The 16,001-nt window shown below is 39.5% G+C and overlaps 1 protein-coding gene across 1 annotated transcript in view; it reads right to left on the bottom strand.

Moving 5' to 3' along the window:
• The window catches only part of LOC106557200 (histone deacetylase 9), a 294,128-nt gene that overhangs the window by 189,360 nt on the left and 88,767 nt on the right, over nucleotides 1-16,001 (bottom strand). The window contains exon 6 of the mRNA XM_014076373.2: nucleotides 7,939-8,061. Within this exon, the coding sequence (XP_013931848.2) occupies nucleotides 7,939-7,957 (19 nt within the window). The 5' untranslated portion in view covers nucleotides 7,958-8,061. The remainder of the gene's footprint in view (nucleotides 1-7,938; nucleotides 8,062-16,001) is intronic.

Genomic DNA, 16,001 nt, shown 5'->3' with positions numbered 1-16,001 from the left:
GCTACCTGCTCCCCATCGAGCTATCTCTTTAAACATGTGAACAATGGATGAAAGTATTAAAAATAACTTATACAATTGAGCTAGATTATATGTTGTGTGAAAGGTTTCTTTTTGTTTCTCTGTCTTTCCCTGAGAAACCTATACTTATATAATAGTCAAAGTAGATCTGGTTTTGTGTCTAATGCTACAGTGATGTTATAGGGTCAAGCTTATAGGTGCTTATAATTAAGAATTAATAGGGGAGTTTGCATATTGTAACTAACAGTTGGTTTATTCACCTGTGAATTTCAGAATTCTTTCCTATGATTCCATGAAGAAACATCTGGGGAAGCTATTTTTTCCTAATAACTTTGATAACCCTAGCTAACATCTAAATAAAATTTTATAAAAAGCCTGTTTAAAATGCAAACCTGGATTATTTTAAAATCTTCTTTCAGCTTCCCCAAATTTCATGTAAAATGTATTACTTTCTATTCATTCGTATTTTCAAAATAAATCTATGAAAGAGAGACTCTTGGAATTTATATATTATACTATGCTATAGAAGTTGACTTTGAGATTTCATCCTAAAAATTACAATGTTCAGCATAATTAATAGTATAAAATAAGTTGCTGTTAATTTGAAACAAATGTTATATACAGAGAGTCCTTGACTTATGATCACAATTAGGGCCAGAATTTCCATTGTTAATCAAGGCAGCTGTTAAGTGAATTACATCCAATTTTACAATCTTTTCTGCCATAGTTGTTAAGAAAATCACTGCAACAGTTAAGTGAATAACATGGTTATTAAATGAATCCAGATTCCTCCATTGAGTCTGCTTATTGGAAGCCTATTTGGAAGGTAACAAATGGTAATCACTTGACCCTAGACATTGCAGTCATTGTTTGTGTGTGTGTGTGTGCGCGCGCACGCACACACGCACACACACATCAGTTGCCAAGTGCCTGGATTTTGATCATGTAACCATGGGGATGAAGTAACAGCTATAAGTGTGAGGGCCAATTGTAAATATATTTTTCAGTTTGTTGTAATTTCCAACAGTTGTTAAATTAATGGTTATAAGTCAGGACTAGGCAGAATAACTGTATTATGTTGTAATTTGGAAAAAATAAGCAAGGATCCAAACCATCATGGTAAGAATAAACCAGAGAGAGAGAGATTTCAGGGTTGTTGTTGTTTTTACTGGTAATCTTAATTTATACCAGGGAAACTGACTGTTCACTACTACAGAAAGCAAATAATTTTGTCAAGGATCACGATGACAATAGCCTGGTTCCATTATCCTTTCTAGAATTTCAGTGCGGTCCATTTTGCTTAGTAAACATCTACGCTGCCTGAATTATTTTCTTCAAGATTGAAACACAATCTTTTCTAGCTTTGCAGAAAATATATGGGTTGAGAAAGAAATGTTCAGAACTACAGAGCTTCCCCTAGAAGAAAATTTCATTGACAAAGCAGAAGAAGAAAAAAGAAAAAAATAGGCTAGTATTATTTGACTCTCCTCAAGTTCATACCCAATTTACTGCAATAATAAATTTTCCAAGTACCAACTATTCCGTGTGTAGGTGATATAAGTAAAATAAAATGTTCTTCAATCACAAACTATTTTGCTTCTTAAAAATAAATAAATAAAGCTGTTTTTCACTAAGTCAGAATTTTCAAACATTAAAAAACCTACTTGAATGTACTTTTCTTTATTACATATTCTTGGCCTCAGCATAAGCTTCCAGAGTTGTGTACTACTTTTAAAGCCTGATTAGGGCAATTCTATCAAACCTCTCACTTTTGCTATGTGAGGTTTTACCACCATTCATTTTAATTTTTGTGACGTTCTCTACTTTAAAAGAAGAGAGAGAAAAAGCACAGGGGTAAAATATTGCATTCAAAAGTAAATAAAATATTCTATGTCCTAAACATGTCCTATGTTATAGGAAATACATTTATCCCTAAACATACTTATTGAATTCTTTATTACTAGAATATCAGATTGTTTCACTGGAGCAAAAAACTAAACTGTGTTACTATATAGAATATCTCACCAATTCCTGATTGTTTGCTTATTAAATGTCCTCAAAGCCTCTCTTAAAAATGTATCAAAAAATGATAGGTTATGCATTTGCCAGTAACAAATCTTCAATTAATGAGTGAAAGCTAAATTCTAGATAATGAATAGATACAATAAAAATGCACATTCAAGTATTTTTGTTCCTAAACATGGACCATACATATTCATTTACTGAATATTTATGAATATTCATTTATCCTCTTTTAAACCAAACAGCTTTTTGATGAAAAAAACTTAATTCATCCTAAGATTTTTATGTACAAAGATTGGGGAAGAATGTGTAATAGCTACAGGATGTAAACATTTCTTTAATGACAGCATAGTTTAGAACAAACAAAGCAAACAACAAAATAGAAACATTTACCTCCTCCTGGTGAGATTTAACATTTGCTTTATAGCTGTAAGAATGAGCCATTCATTTAGACAGGGCTTAGTCTCTAAAGACTCATACGGCTGTGTTCAATTAAATCGGTTCTTGTGTTGCTGTAAATTAATGTTACTACACAGGAGGCACATTTGTTGCATCATACTATTGAAGGAAACATTCCATGTTTTAGTTGGTGTGAACAGAAAATACTCAAGCAAGTCCCTTTGAGATCATTTGAGTAACAAACATCCTCTGGCCTTCATTTGTTGTTATTCAGTTGTACCATTAACTACACAAAACCATCCATATTAATGAAGTTTTGAAACCACATGCTAAATCTTGCCATCTTTATAAATTAATCTACCCTAAGGAAACTATACTTATACATTTTTGTTTGATCATTGGAATTGATAGAAAATGATCAAACAAATGTAATGACCGATGTAAATAGTTAAAGAATTTGTCCATCTGCTTCTCAAAATTACAGTGTAAGTTCTGGATTGGAACATAACAGATGTGTATATCTTGCACATCTGAGAAATAAAAAGAAAACACAAGAAAATGATACCACAAAATCATTACATTTTATAATATACAGATAGTAGTAAAAGACACCCCATATTATCTTGCTCCTTTAAAATAGGAAACAAATACCGTTGCTTTTACTTAATCAGAAAGTACTACTAAACTGTTTATACAGTCCCAACATATAATAATAAATGTTTGAAAGTACTGTCTTTAACATAGTATTCTGGGTTTACAAAAAGCTAATCATAATCAGATTAATTTGTGGCTGTTGTGTTAATTACAGTTTGAAATTTGTTTTTAACAAAACAACAGAATTGGAAGGGACCTTGAAGGTCTTTCCAGTTCAACTTCTTGCTGAAGCAGGAAATTTTTATCTCAGGTGATCATGATACAAATTGAAAATTAGCAATTAATCTGCTTAATTGAATGATATGTTTGTCATCTTAAATAATGAATGTGTCAGTTATTACCTTTGCCTTGCTCCAAAAATCAATAATAGCTTATGTAAAACCAGTTTATTAGTATTCTATTTCACAAAATGGTAAGCAATTTTTCTATTTTCTTTTCAAGCTAGCAATTCTTACTAGTATAGCTTTCAAACACTGGAATTCAGTGATTCTAAAACTGAAAGTTTCTATCCGAATGCCAAGAATGTAAAGTAACAGGGTTATGCTGAGTCCAGAGAGAGCTGGATTGAAGTCATCATTCAGCAGGCCTTCTGGACATTATTATGCTTATAATTCATTCTCAGTCTATCTTATGAAGTTATTTTGAAAAGAAAGCCAAGAAAATTCTAAAATCTAAAAATGAATTCAGTTTTACCCCAATACTTACCAATCTCAGAATTTGTATCTGTAAAATTTTTATTTGATGTATAGTGCTATGTTTAAATTGTATCCCATATTTCAAAAAAAAAGTAGAAAGTAGTTACACATATTTCAATCTTTACTTTTACACTCTGCATGAAAGGGTAACAAAATAAATTTAATTCTGCCTGCAGAATTAATATGGATAATTTGATTACATGCTGGGTTCTATACCATATACTATGAGATTGATCTCTCTCTCTCTCTCTCTCTCTCTCTCTCTCTCTCTCTCTCTCTCTCTCTCTCTCTCTCTCTCTCTCTCTCTCTCTCTCTATTTCTCTCTCATTTCTCTCACATACATACGTACATGCAAATACAGAGAGACTAAATAAAAATAAAAACTGAGATAATCTTAGATTCCCTACTGAAAAAAATTTAATTCTCAAGTTTGAAAAAACTGAGTGAAATGTAACACAATGAAATTGTAGCTAAATTATGTGATATTTATGTGAACTCTTTAACAGCACCTATATAAATGGATAAACTTAAAATTAGAACAAGTTTTTCATTGCTAAGAAATACAGCTAGAATGCTAATCACTAAGGTTTCTTTTTAATAATTCCAACATATGGTCCAAAATCTAGATTTCTAAAACTGCCAGTCCATTTTGTAATTACACTAAATAGCACATACTGTGACACTTTCTTTCTCTCTTACGCCCCCACATACAATTCACTGAATAAGAATATGGTTGTAAACATGAAAAATTTGGGATTATGCTTATCCTTTGTTATTCTAGATGTAATTATATAAGCAAGTGCAGCTCAGTGGGTTTAGCAAGATTTCTTTGGCAAATCTCAGTTTTAGGACATTCTTAAATTCAAAAGAGATGAAATAATGATTAAATTATCTTGCTATTGTTCTTAAACTGGTTTTTCTTTTGCTTTGTTCCAGATACTGCTACTAGAATTACAAAAATGTTTATGTACTAAGGAAAATAAAACTGATCCTCTCTCTCTCTCTCTCTCTCTCTCTCTCTCTCTCTCTCTGTATATACTGATATTATAATGCAAACTGCACAAATATATATGCAATGAATTTATTCTTCCTTTCCATTTTTATTCTAATCACTAATTTGACTATATTTGTACATACTTTTTCTCTCAATTTCCTGAATGTATACTTTTTGAATACAAAAACCTTTATTGGCTAATTGTGTGATTGGATACACAAGGATTTTATATCTCTGATGCATAAACTCTCAGTGTACAAACAAACAACAAAGTAGTATAATCATAAGATATCAATAGTAGAAGAAAATGGGAAAGATGAGAAGAAGAATAGTAATACAGCCCTACTAAATAGGTAAATATCCTTGGGTATAATGCAGTGCTGTGGGAATTAGATGTTCAGCAGAGTGATGGCATGAGGGAAAAACTATGTCTGTGTCTAGTTGTTTTGGCATGCAATGCCCTATAGCAGTGTCTTGGGAGGAAAAGCTGGAACAGTTTATGTCCAGGATGTGAGGGATCTGTAGATATTTTGTCAGTTCTCTTTTTGGCTCTTGCAGTATACAGGTTTTGTATATCTGGAAGATGGGCCAGTTGCGATTGTTTTTTCTGCAGTCTTAACTATCTGTTAAGTCTGTACCTGTCCTGTTTGGTTATTGTACCAAACTAGACAGTTATAGAAGTACAACTAACAGACTCAATAATGCCTCTATAGAATTTTATTAGCAGCTCCTTGAGCAATAAAAAGGTTTTTGAGTTGAGGTAGGAAGTACATTCTTTGTTGTGCCTTTTTAATGAGGGTTCTAATGTTAGGTGTCCATTTTAAGCCCTGGGAGATTATAGAACTCCAAAACCTGAAGAGCTCTATTCTTCAACCTGTCTAACATTGTAAGAGGTGGTAGGCCGTTCCTAAAATCCACTATGTACAATTTTAAGTGTGTTCAGTCCAGATTGTTCCAGCTGCACCCTAAGGTCAGTTGTTCAACCCCCTATTTGCATGCAGATTTATTCCCATCCCGAATAAGCCCAATGACTGATGTATCATCTGCAAACTGGCTGTAAAGTACTGTGAAGGGGTATATAAGTCTAAGTACTATTGCTATTGCTATGAATGGTTTCTTGGGCACCAGGATGATAATAGAGAGTTTGAAATAAGAAGGAACTAAACACATTGCTTACCATAACAAAAAAACTGAAAAAACAGAATGATAATTGAATACTTGTAAATATCAGTATTGGAAACACCGATTAAATTTATTTGTTTCAGAAGTAAAATATTAAAATGCATTAAAAATGAAGTATAAATTTTATGTGAAAAACAAATTAAATTGATTTGTTTCAAAGGTAAAATATTACAACACATTAAAAAGTGAACTATACATTTTGTATGTGCTATGGTGTGCTGACATTTGATGGCTTTTGTAGGTAGTCAACCTTTACAAGGGGAATTCTGGATTCAAGATGGTATATATTGGAGAGATTAAATTTCTTCAGACTGACAAGATTTTATTGATTGGATGCATTTCCAACTACTTAAAAGACAATGGTGTAAATTTGATTTTAAAAGTTTTTAAAACATATGATTTTGGACTATACATAAAAAATGTGTTTGCTATATGGATTTTGCAAAGTTAACAATAGATTAAGAGGCCCAGAAGTAATCGGAATTATATTTTTAATTATTTAGAAATATTTTCTCATTGGAAAATGGAGATGGTATTGATTTGAAAAAACTTTTTAGAAATGACAATCAAAAAGATAAATTTTATTTATTGATACAAAAAGATATTAGTTAAGATTCTTGTGGATTTTTGCTTTGAAACACAGATTATCTGTCTAGGACTTTTTTGAAGAGATTAAAGAACAATTTTCAATACTAATGGAAAGTTTATAAGATTGGCCTCTCTTCTTTTTTTCAGATATAAAAGCAGTTTTATATGTTTCTTTTTCTGGATTTTTGATGTCAAATATTCATTTACATTTCATTTGGACTCTGTTTTCATTAATTAAAAGATGAGCTATGGGAAGAAGGTATCTCATTTAGAGATGATGATACACTTTTAGACTGTCAGCTGTTGTGAAGTATGATAATTCTTTATATTTTCCTTCCTTTTGTTAAACACATCTCCTTTTCTTTTTCTGTTGTTTTTCTGTTGGTAGTTTCTATTTTTGTAGTTTTATTAATTTTTATTCTTTTCATTTATACTTCTTAATAAAATTACTTGGAAAAATGAAATACCTTTCTCCTCATTTTAGGTAAGCAAATCAGTGAAATATAAGCCTATTTTATGATAAAATATTGTTTAGATATAAATATATTATTTGATTGTAATTTGATAAAATTTTCAACAACACACTATTTTTGCATTTCATGTTACTATATTAAAGATTATTTACTGTTTGTCATAAGCATATATTCTCATTTTAGGGTTAGGGTTACGGTTAACCTTAACCCCTAACCCTAACCTATTCATCTATTCATTTTCATTAAATAATGGAATAATTAAAGTAATTAAATAATTACTTTAAAAAAACAAGCCTTTTTCATATTCTTGTAGACTTTTACTAGAATCATATAATGTTATCATCAATTGCACTTTTTCTCCAGAATATTTTTGGTAAAAGTTTAGTGATACATTAATGATAATATTATAGTGTGTATATGTGTTATATTTATAGAACTTAAGTTTGAATTTCTAAACATGGCTAAATTAGCAGGTGGTACTGCCAGGTATAAGCTACCCCAGGTATTGGTAGAGATAGAACTATTATTGTGTGGGAAAGAAAAATAATCCAGGCAGCAAAATTATGAATACATGTGATCTATTACTGTATATAGTGTTCTTTTTGTGTGCATAAATTGCTCTGTGTGCACACTGAAAAAACAACTAGGCATTTCAGTTTCGTTTGAAGGACACACTGAGCCTAATAAAACACATTCAAAAATTTGCTACAAATTAAAACAGAAAGTTTGAATATTAATACTTCATAGAGATAAACATCTAATCACACAACTTGATATACATATATTTCTAATTCATTTAGAAGTAAATCAAACAGAGCTCACATTTAATTATCTAATCATTTGACTCATCAGTATGATGACACGAATACCAATCTTGCACAGCAGTAGAAACTTAAAATAAAAACAGACTAACCTTGTGCTGTGAAACTCATTGTTACTGAAGTAGTGATGAAGACTGGACACAGGTATCAAATGTTCAAAATTGCTTCTACTTTCACTGGGCTCACCAGTCTGATGTTAATCTATAGCATTCAATCTATTAATGAAAAAGAATAATATATTACACAACATATAAATAACTGAAAAAGGGATAAGTGATTTGGAATTGATTTAGTATTGCTAAAATGTTCATACTTAGTGAAATTACTATATTTCTTTTCTTTTACCTCTTTCATAACATTAATGAAAACTCAAAAGATTTGATCTGAGGAAATATCTAATTTCCTAATTGAGATAAGAAGATTTTGCAATTTATTTGGTACTTTCTATGTAAATCCCTATTAGATTCCATGCGAAGCCACTGTTACACTTGACAGCCAACTGTTTTATGGAATAAGTGAAAATATGAAACTGCTCAAAAATATCCATGAGATCCTATGAACAATAAAACTGGGCAAGATTTCATATTGTATGATAATATAGATATAGAAATATTTTTTAAAAAGATGATCTTTTCAAAGTTTTATTTTAATACATTTCAAATATTGAAATAAAATTTACTACAAGTTCTCAAAAATCCAAGTATTCAAAAATATTTTAGATTAAAAAACACTAATTCAGATTTGTTATCCTTAGAATGATTAGCAAGTGTTTAATGTTTTATTATGATATTTTGCATTATTTACACTGCCTGTTTTAATATAATTATCACATATTTTGACCATTAATCATATTTCAAAGTGATAAATCAGAGAATAACGTAATATTTTACATTAAATGTAACATTACATTAATTTTTTAAAAAGGGACCATTTTATGACAGGAGAAATGTGTGTGGCAAAGTAATTATAATTCCTTGAAGTCTTCTTTAAAAATAATATAGGTATTGTAATCCTCACTTAACAATCACAACTGGGACTGGCAACTCCATTACTAAGGAACTTTGTCATTAAGCAAATCATTTGCGATTTTTAAGTGAGATATAACACGCAATTTTACTGCTGGTTTTTCCATTGACTGTCAGAAACTGACTTAAAACTAAAAAAAATGAACTTATCTGCGATATGCTGCAATGGTCATAAATCCATGCTGTTATCCAGTACCCAAATTACCATCATGTGACTGCTGTGATTGTGGTTAAATTTAATGAACAGTCATAAAATTACTTTTCCAGCACCATCTTAACTTCAATTGATTGCTAAACACAGCAATTATTAGGACTACCTGCATACTGTATGCCTCTAAGAATAACAGAATACCAAATATACCAATATTACATACAAATTCCCTGTGCCTTCTAATTACTTCACTACATAAGTCAACTGATAAAGAAGGAGAAAATAATGGAGGAAGGGGTACACATAAAATTTCTAGAACAAGAAAAGTTCCGGCATTTCTCTCTTGCACCCCATTCTTTCTGCTAAAACTGCGCCAGATTTCTATCTTGCTTTTTACATGCTTCAGACAATCCATGCTCAGAAAGATTACATTTCCCTTTCAATCTGGAAATAACTAACTGAGGGAGATCTAATCATCACAAATGAAGGCAAATATATCTCTCCCACATAATGTTGTAGGATCCAATCTGAGTCAGTCACCAAGACCAGAAGTTTAGTGTTCTGAGGTTTCAGTCTTGTGCTGTTAGCCTATTGTCAGGTAACTTCTCACTCACCATACATTCTGCTGAGAGAAAAGTTCCTTGAAGATGGGATCAAGCATGAATTCAAAAGCTCATAAGACTAAACCTCTGGTACCTGTGACTGACCCGAATTGGATCCTGCAGATCTAACCAGGTTTAACTCTGGTTTCACCTATTGCCAACAGATTCTCTGCAAAGAAATGTGATTGTGAGAGAAACAGATTTGCTCACAAATATGCTTCTGTGCTGGCACTCATTAGAATCAACATTAGCAGTCTGAGGGGTAGGCTGCTGGGAGTTCGCAGGGGTTCAGGACAGTGGTGAAATTCAAAAAAATTACTACTGGTTCTGTGGGCGTGGCTTGGTGGGCATGACAGGGGAAGGATACTGCAAAATTTCTATTCCAACCCCACTCCAGGGGAAGGATACTGCAAAATTTCCATTCCCACCCCACTCCAGGGGAAGGATATTGCAAAATTTCCATTCCCACCCCACAGGGTCTCTGTGCGCATGCCCAAGATGGTATCCTGTTGTGTTTGAGGAGAGTTTCGGGGAGATGATTGTCCTTCTCAGGGGCTTTCAGGGGTACCCTATTCCATCGTTGGTTCCAAATTTAGCTATGAGAACTTCCTGGGACCTCGGAGATACCCTTGAGCTGTTGTTTACTGCTTAATAGCCGGAACATTGTGAGTGAAAGGGGGCGGCTGGCGGTGAGAGGAGAATGAAGAGCATCAGTGGCTGCCAATGTGGGTGCGGTCAGCAGCAGCAGAGGGACGCCCAGCATGGGATCTCTTCAGCCAGCGTGGATGGGCTCAGCACCAGCTTCCCACTACCACCCTTGAACACAGCTGGCATGGGTGTGGTCATTGGAACGCCCAGACTGGTGACTCTGAAGCCTGCGTGGGTGTGCTCAGCGGCAACAGCTGGCATGGTTGTGGTCATCGGAACGCCCAGCCTGGGGGCTCTGAAGCCGGTGTGGGTATGTTCAGTGGCAGAAGCAGCGGGCCACCCAGCTTGGGATCTCTGCAGCTGGTGTGGACGGGCTCAGCACCAGCTTCCCGCTACCCCCCCTTGAACACAGCTGGCATGGGTGTGGTCATCGGAACGCCCAGACTGGTGTCTCTGAAGCCGGCATGGGTGTGCTCAGCGGCAGCAGCAGCGTGTTGCCTGGCTTGGGATCTCTGCAGCTGGTGTGGGTATGCCCAGCAGCAGCCTCCCACTACCCCCATTGAACACTGTCTGCTCCTCCCCCCTGTGGACATGTCATCTCCTTGTTCCATCTCCCCGTGATATCATCCCATTTGGTTGATGCCACACTCTATGCTATACTGCGACAGAACTTTATTCCCTTCGGGAACTCCCCCTTTCCTGGGAATGGCCTTCTTGCCTAACAAGACGCTTCCTTAATGATGGATCTTGGAATCCCGAGAGGTGGCATGCAAAGAAGAGACTTCCTAGGAGTTTTTTACTGGGGTTTTTAAATCAAATTTTAAGGGGAGGGCGGGGGGGGTTGAGTCGGATTGCTCAGACAGGCTTGGGGGGAAGTCTGCCAGTGCACAGGTCAGAGCTAAATAATGGGCATGGGTCGGGAGTGCTAGGACGGATTGGGATTCTGGGGGAGACATTAAGCCATTCCATTGGGGGGTTCACCATCTCTACTGTTTGTGGGAGAGGCAGATATGGTGGGGGCCGAGGGCCAAATTATGTTCGGGGTCCGCGGGTCTGCTGTTTAAGAGCGATTGCGTGTTCCGACCCTCATCACCCTTCTCACACCCCTGGTGCTCGGGATTACAGGACCCTGGTCTCCGACTGGTGTCGCTTAATGCCAGGTCCATGGTACATAAGGCTCCCCTCATTTATGACCTCATACAAGAGGGTAGAGCAGACCTGGCGTGCATTATGGAAATCTGGTTGGGTCATGAGGGGGGTGTTCCCTTAGTGAATTATGCCCACCAGGCTTCCGGGCGTTTCACCAGCCAAGAGCCCAGGGCAGGGATGGGGGGGGTGGCAGTGGTTATTAGGGAAAGTCTCAGACCTCAGGAGGTCACTGTGCCTCAGATAGGTGGGTGTGAGACCCTTTTTGTGAAATTGGGCCTTGGAGTTGGAGTATCAGGTGGGCCTTTTTGTTATGTACCTCTCTCCCTGCTATGTTTCATCGGCCCTGCCGCAGCTGCTGGATGTGTTAACTGGATTGGCGGTTGATTTCCCCAGGCTTATGATCCTGGGGGATTTCAATCTGTCTTCCATTGGCGAAACATCTGAGTCAGCTCGGGAGTTCATGGCTTCCATGATGGCTATGGACCTAACTGAGTTAATTCAAGGCCCCACCCATAATGGGGGACACACGCTCGACCTGATTTTTGTCTCTGGGCAGTGGATGAATGATTTAGGGGATATTTCTATCCAACCCTTGTCATGGTCGGATCCTTTCCTCTTTAGGCATGACTTCCATACTGTTACCCCTCACCGCAGACAGGTGGAACCGACTAGATGGTTCCGCCCCAGGCGCCTGATGGACCCTGAAAGGTTCCTGATGGAGCTTGGGACTTTTCCTGAATCCCTTGCTCACAACTCGATCGAAGCCCTAGCGGAAGCCTGGGATAGGGCGGCCACTGGGGCTTTGGATCATGTTCTGCCTTTGCGGCCTCTGACCCGGTGTCGATCCCGGTTAGCTCCCTGGTTTACCGAGGAGCTCCGGGAGATGAAACGCCAGAAAAGATATCTAGAGAGTGATTGGAGGACCTGCCGGTCCGAATCTGATTGAACACTAGTAAGAATTCATATTCAATCCTATTTAGTGGCGATAAAAATGGCAAAACGGCAACATTTTTCCGCTCTTATCGTGTCCACAGATAACTGCCCAGCCGCCCTGTTTAGGGTCACCCACTCCTTACTTAACCAAGGAGCTGGGAAAGACCCCTTGCAGGGTAGGACTGAAGAATTTGTTCAGTATCTGCAGGATAAAATTGCTCAGATCCGGACAGGCTTGGACTCTGACTTGGTAGACTCGGGTGAGTCGACAGGGATGAATCTTGTGGAGACTATCTGGGATGAGTTTGATCCTATGACCCCCAAGGGCATGGACAGGATTATGGGGAGACTCAGTGCTGCCACTTGTGTGCTGGACCTGTGTCCCTCTTGGTTAGTCTCGGCTTCCCAAGAGGTGACACGAGGCTGGCGATTACCAACGCTTCGTTGAGAGAGGGGTTCTTTTCCACCGCCTTGAAGGAGGCAGTGGTGAGGCCCCTCCTTAAGAAACATTCCCTGGACCCAGTTTCTTTAGCCAACTATTGTCCTGTCTCCAATCTTCGCTTTGTAGCAAAGGTTAGACATTTTTAGACATTTTATTAAGATTTATAGGCCACCCTTTTCCCTGAGGGGACTCAGGGCGGCTTACAATCACAGGGAAGGGGGTGCAATATCAAAAGACAAACAATGTGCGAACAGAAGAAAATAATAAAACACAACTTTCATTCAACAGTCAACACTCGGGCGGGTAAATTGGGAACCTATCCCCAGGCCTGATGGGAGAGCCAGATCTTGAGGGCTGCGCGGAAGGTCTGGATGGTGGTGAGGGTACGGATCTCGACGGGGAGGTCGTTCCACAGGGTCGGAGCTGCAACAGAAAAGGCTCTCCTCCATGTAGTCGCCAGTCGACATTGACTGGCGGATGGGATTCGGAGGAGGCCCAGTCTGTGCGATCTAATCGGTCGGAGGGAGGTAATCGGCAGAAGGCGGTCTCTCAAGTACCCAGATTCACTACCATGGAGTGCTTTAAAGGTGGTCATCAGTACCCTGAAGCGCACCCGGAGATTGACAGGTAGCCAGTGCAGCTCGCGGAGGATGGGTGTAACGTGGGCGAACCGCGGTGCGCCCACTATCACTCGCGTGGCTGCATTCTGGACTAACTGCAGTCGCCGGATGCACTTCAAGGGCAACCCCATGTAGAGCCCATTGCAGTATTCCAGCCTAGAGATCACAAGGGCTCGAGTGACTGTTGCGAGAGCCTCCCAGTTTAGGTAGGGCCGCAACTGACGGACCAGGCGAACCTGGGCAAATGCCCCCCTGGTCACAGCTGACAACTGGTGGTCAAAAGTCAGCTGTGGATCCAGGAGGACTCCTAGGTTGCGGACCCTATCTGAAGGGTATAAAATTTGACCCCCCAGCCTAAGTGTTGGAACATTGGCCAAATTGTTGGGAGGGAAACACAACAGCCACTCGGTCTTGTCCGGGTTGAGTACCAGTTTGTTAGCGCTCATCCAGTTCTTAACGGCCTCAAGACCCTGGTTCATCACGTCCACCGCTTCATTGAGTTGGCACGGGGCGGACAGATACAGTTGCGTATCGTCCGCATATTGGTGGTATTTTATCCCGTGCCTCCGAATGATCTCGCCCAGCGGTTTCATGTATATGTTAAATAGTAGGGGGGATAAGACCGAACCCTGCGGCACCCCGCATATTAGGGGCCTCAGGGACGATCTCTGCCCCCCGACCAACACCGACTGCGACCTGTCCGAGAGGTAGGAGGAGAACCACTGTAAAACAGTGCCTCCCACCCCCACCTCCCGCAGTCGTCGCAGAAGGATACCATGGTCGATGGTATCGAAAGCCGCTGAGAGGTCAAGGAGAACCAGGATGGATGCATAGCCTCCATCTCTGGCCCTCCAGAGATCATCGGTCAATGCGACCAAAGCGGTTTCTGTGCTGTAACCAGGTCTGAAGCCGGACTGGAAGGGGTCAAGATAACTAGCTTCCTCCAAGGCCCGTTGAAGCTGGAAGGCCACCACCTTCTCCACAACCTTCCCAATAAAGGGGAGGTTGGAGACAGGATGAAAGTTGTTTAGGTTGTTGAGGAATGCGGTAGCACGTCAGCTTCCCCAGTCCCTGGATGAAGCTGTCTACCTGGATCCATTTCAGTTGGGTTTCAGGCCCGGATACAGCACGGAGACAGCATTGGTCGCGTTGGTCGATGATCTCTGGTGGACCCGGGACAGGGGCTGCTCCTCTGTCATGGTCCTATTAGACCTCTCAGTGGCTTTCGATACCATCGAACATGGTATCCTACTGCGACGACTCGAGAGGTTGGGGGTGGTTCTCCTCCTACCTGTCAGATCAGTCGCAGTTTGTGTTGACTGGAGGGCAGGGATCGACCCCATGGCGCGTCACTTGTGGGGTGCCCCAGGGGTCGGTTCTCCCACCCCTCCTGTTCAACATATATATGAAACCAGTGGGCGAGATCATCCGTGGTATTGCTGTACAATATCATCAATATGCTGATGATAACCAAATTTTCATCTCTACCCGAAATCACCCAAACGATGCCCTTGACATGATGTTCCGATGCCTGGAGGATGTACGGATCTGGATGGGGAGGAACAGGCTCAAGCTCAATCCCTCCAAGACGAAGTGGATGTGGTTTCTGTCATCCTGATTTGTGCATCTTGTTCCATCTTTGATGATAGGGGGAGAAATTTTATCCCCTCAGAGAGGGCCCGCAATCTGGGCATCCTCCTGGATACGCGGCTTAGTTTAGAAGAACACCTGATGGCCGTGACCAGGGAAGCTTTTACCAGGGAAGCCTAGTAAGTCAGTTGCGCCCCTTCCTGGATCGGGATGCTCTGTGCACAGTCACTCATGCGATTCAAGGTACTAATTATGACATTTAAAGCGCTCCATGTCTTAGACCCAGGGTACCTGTCAGACCACCTACTGCCACCGGTAGCCTCCCACCGTCCAGTGCGATCCCACAGAGTTGGCTTCCTCAGGGTGCCGTCGGCCAGACAGTGTCAGCTAGTGACCCCCAGGGGTAGAGCCTTCTCTGTGGGAGCGCCTTCCCTCTGGAATGAGGTGCCCCCGGAGCTTCGTATAATCTCTGACCTCCAGTTCTTCCAACACGCCCTGTTGTTGGCCTGAAGAAAACAAAATAAATTATTGATCACTGTTAACTTTAATTCAATTTTTTTTTAAAAAAATGTCATTGTCAATTTTAATTGGGTTTGGGATATGCTATTTAATTTTTTTAAACTTTTGTATTATGTGTTTCTTTTAATGTTGTACGCCACCCTAAGTCCTTGGGAAAAGGGCAGCATATAAATCTAATAAACCTAAACCTAACCTAACTCTGGGGCCAGATATAGGAACTTCAGGGCTAGCCATTACCGGGGAAGGAGGGTCTGCTACGTCACAGCAATCCCTCCTTCCGGCCCTGTTAGTTCCACTCCAGGACCAGATGGCGAGAGTTGTCAGGGCCCTGGTCTCAGGCTGTTGTTGCTAAATGCCAGGTCTGTGGTTCACAAAGCTCCCCTCGTCCGGGACTTAATATTAGACGAGGGGGCAGACCTGGCATGTATTACTGAAACTTGGCTGGACCAGGAGGGAGTAGTCCCCCTCACTGAAAT

The sequence above is a fragment of the Thamnophis sirtalis genome, unplaced genomic scaffold (assembly GCF_051295495.1).
Source record: "Thamnophis sirtalis isolate CommonGarterSnake01/CBP01778 unplaced genomic scaffold, rThaSir2_p1.2 scaffold_4, whole genome shotgun sequence".
Taxonomy (NCBI): Eukaryota; Metazoa; Chordata; class Lepidosauria; order Squamata; family Natricidae; genus Thamnophis; species Thamnophis sirtalis.
The sequence above is the reverse complement of the archived record's forward strand: the minus strand, read 5'-3'. Positions and strand labels throughout refer to the sequence as shown.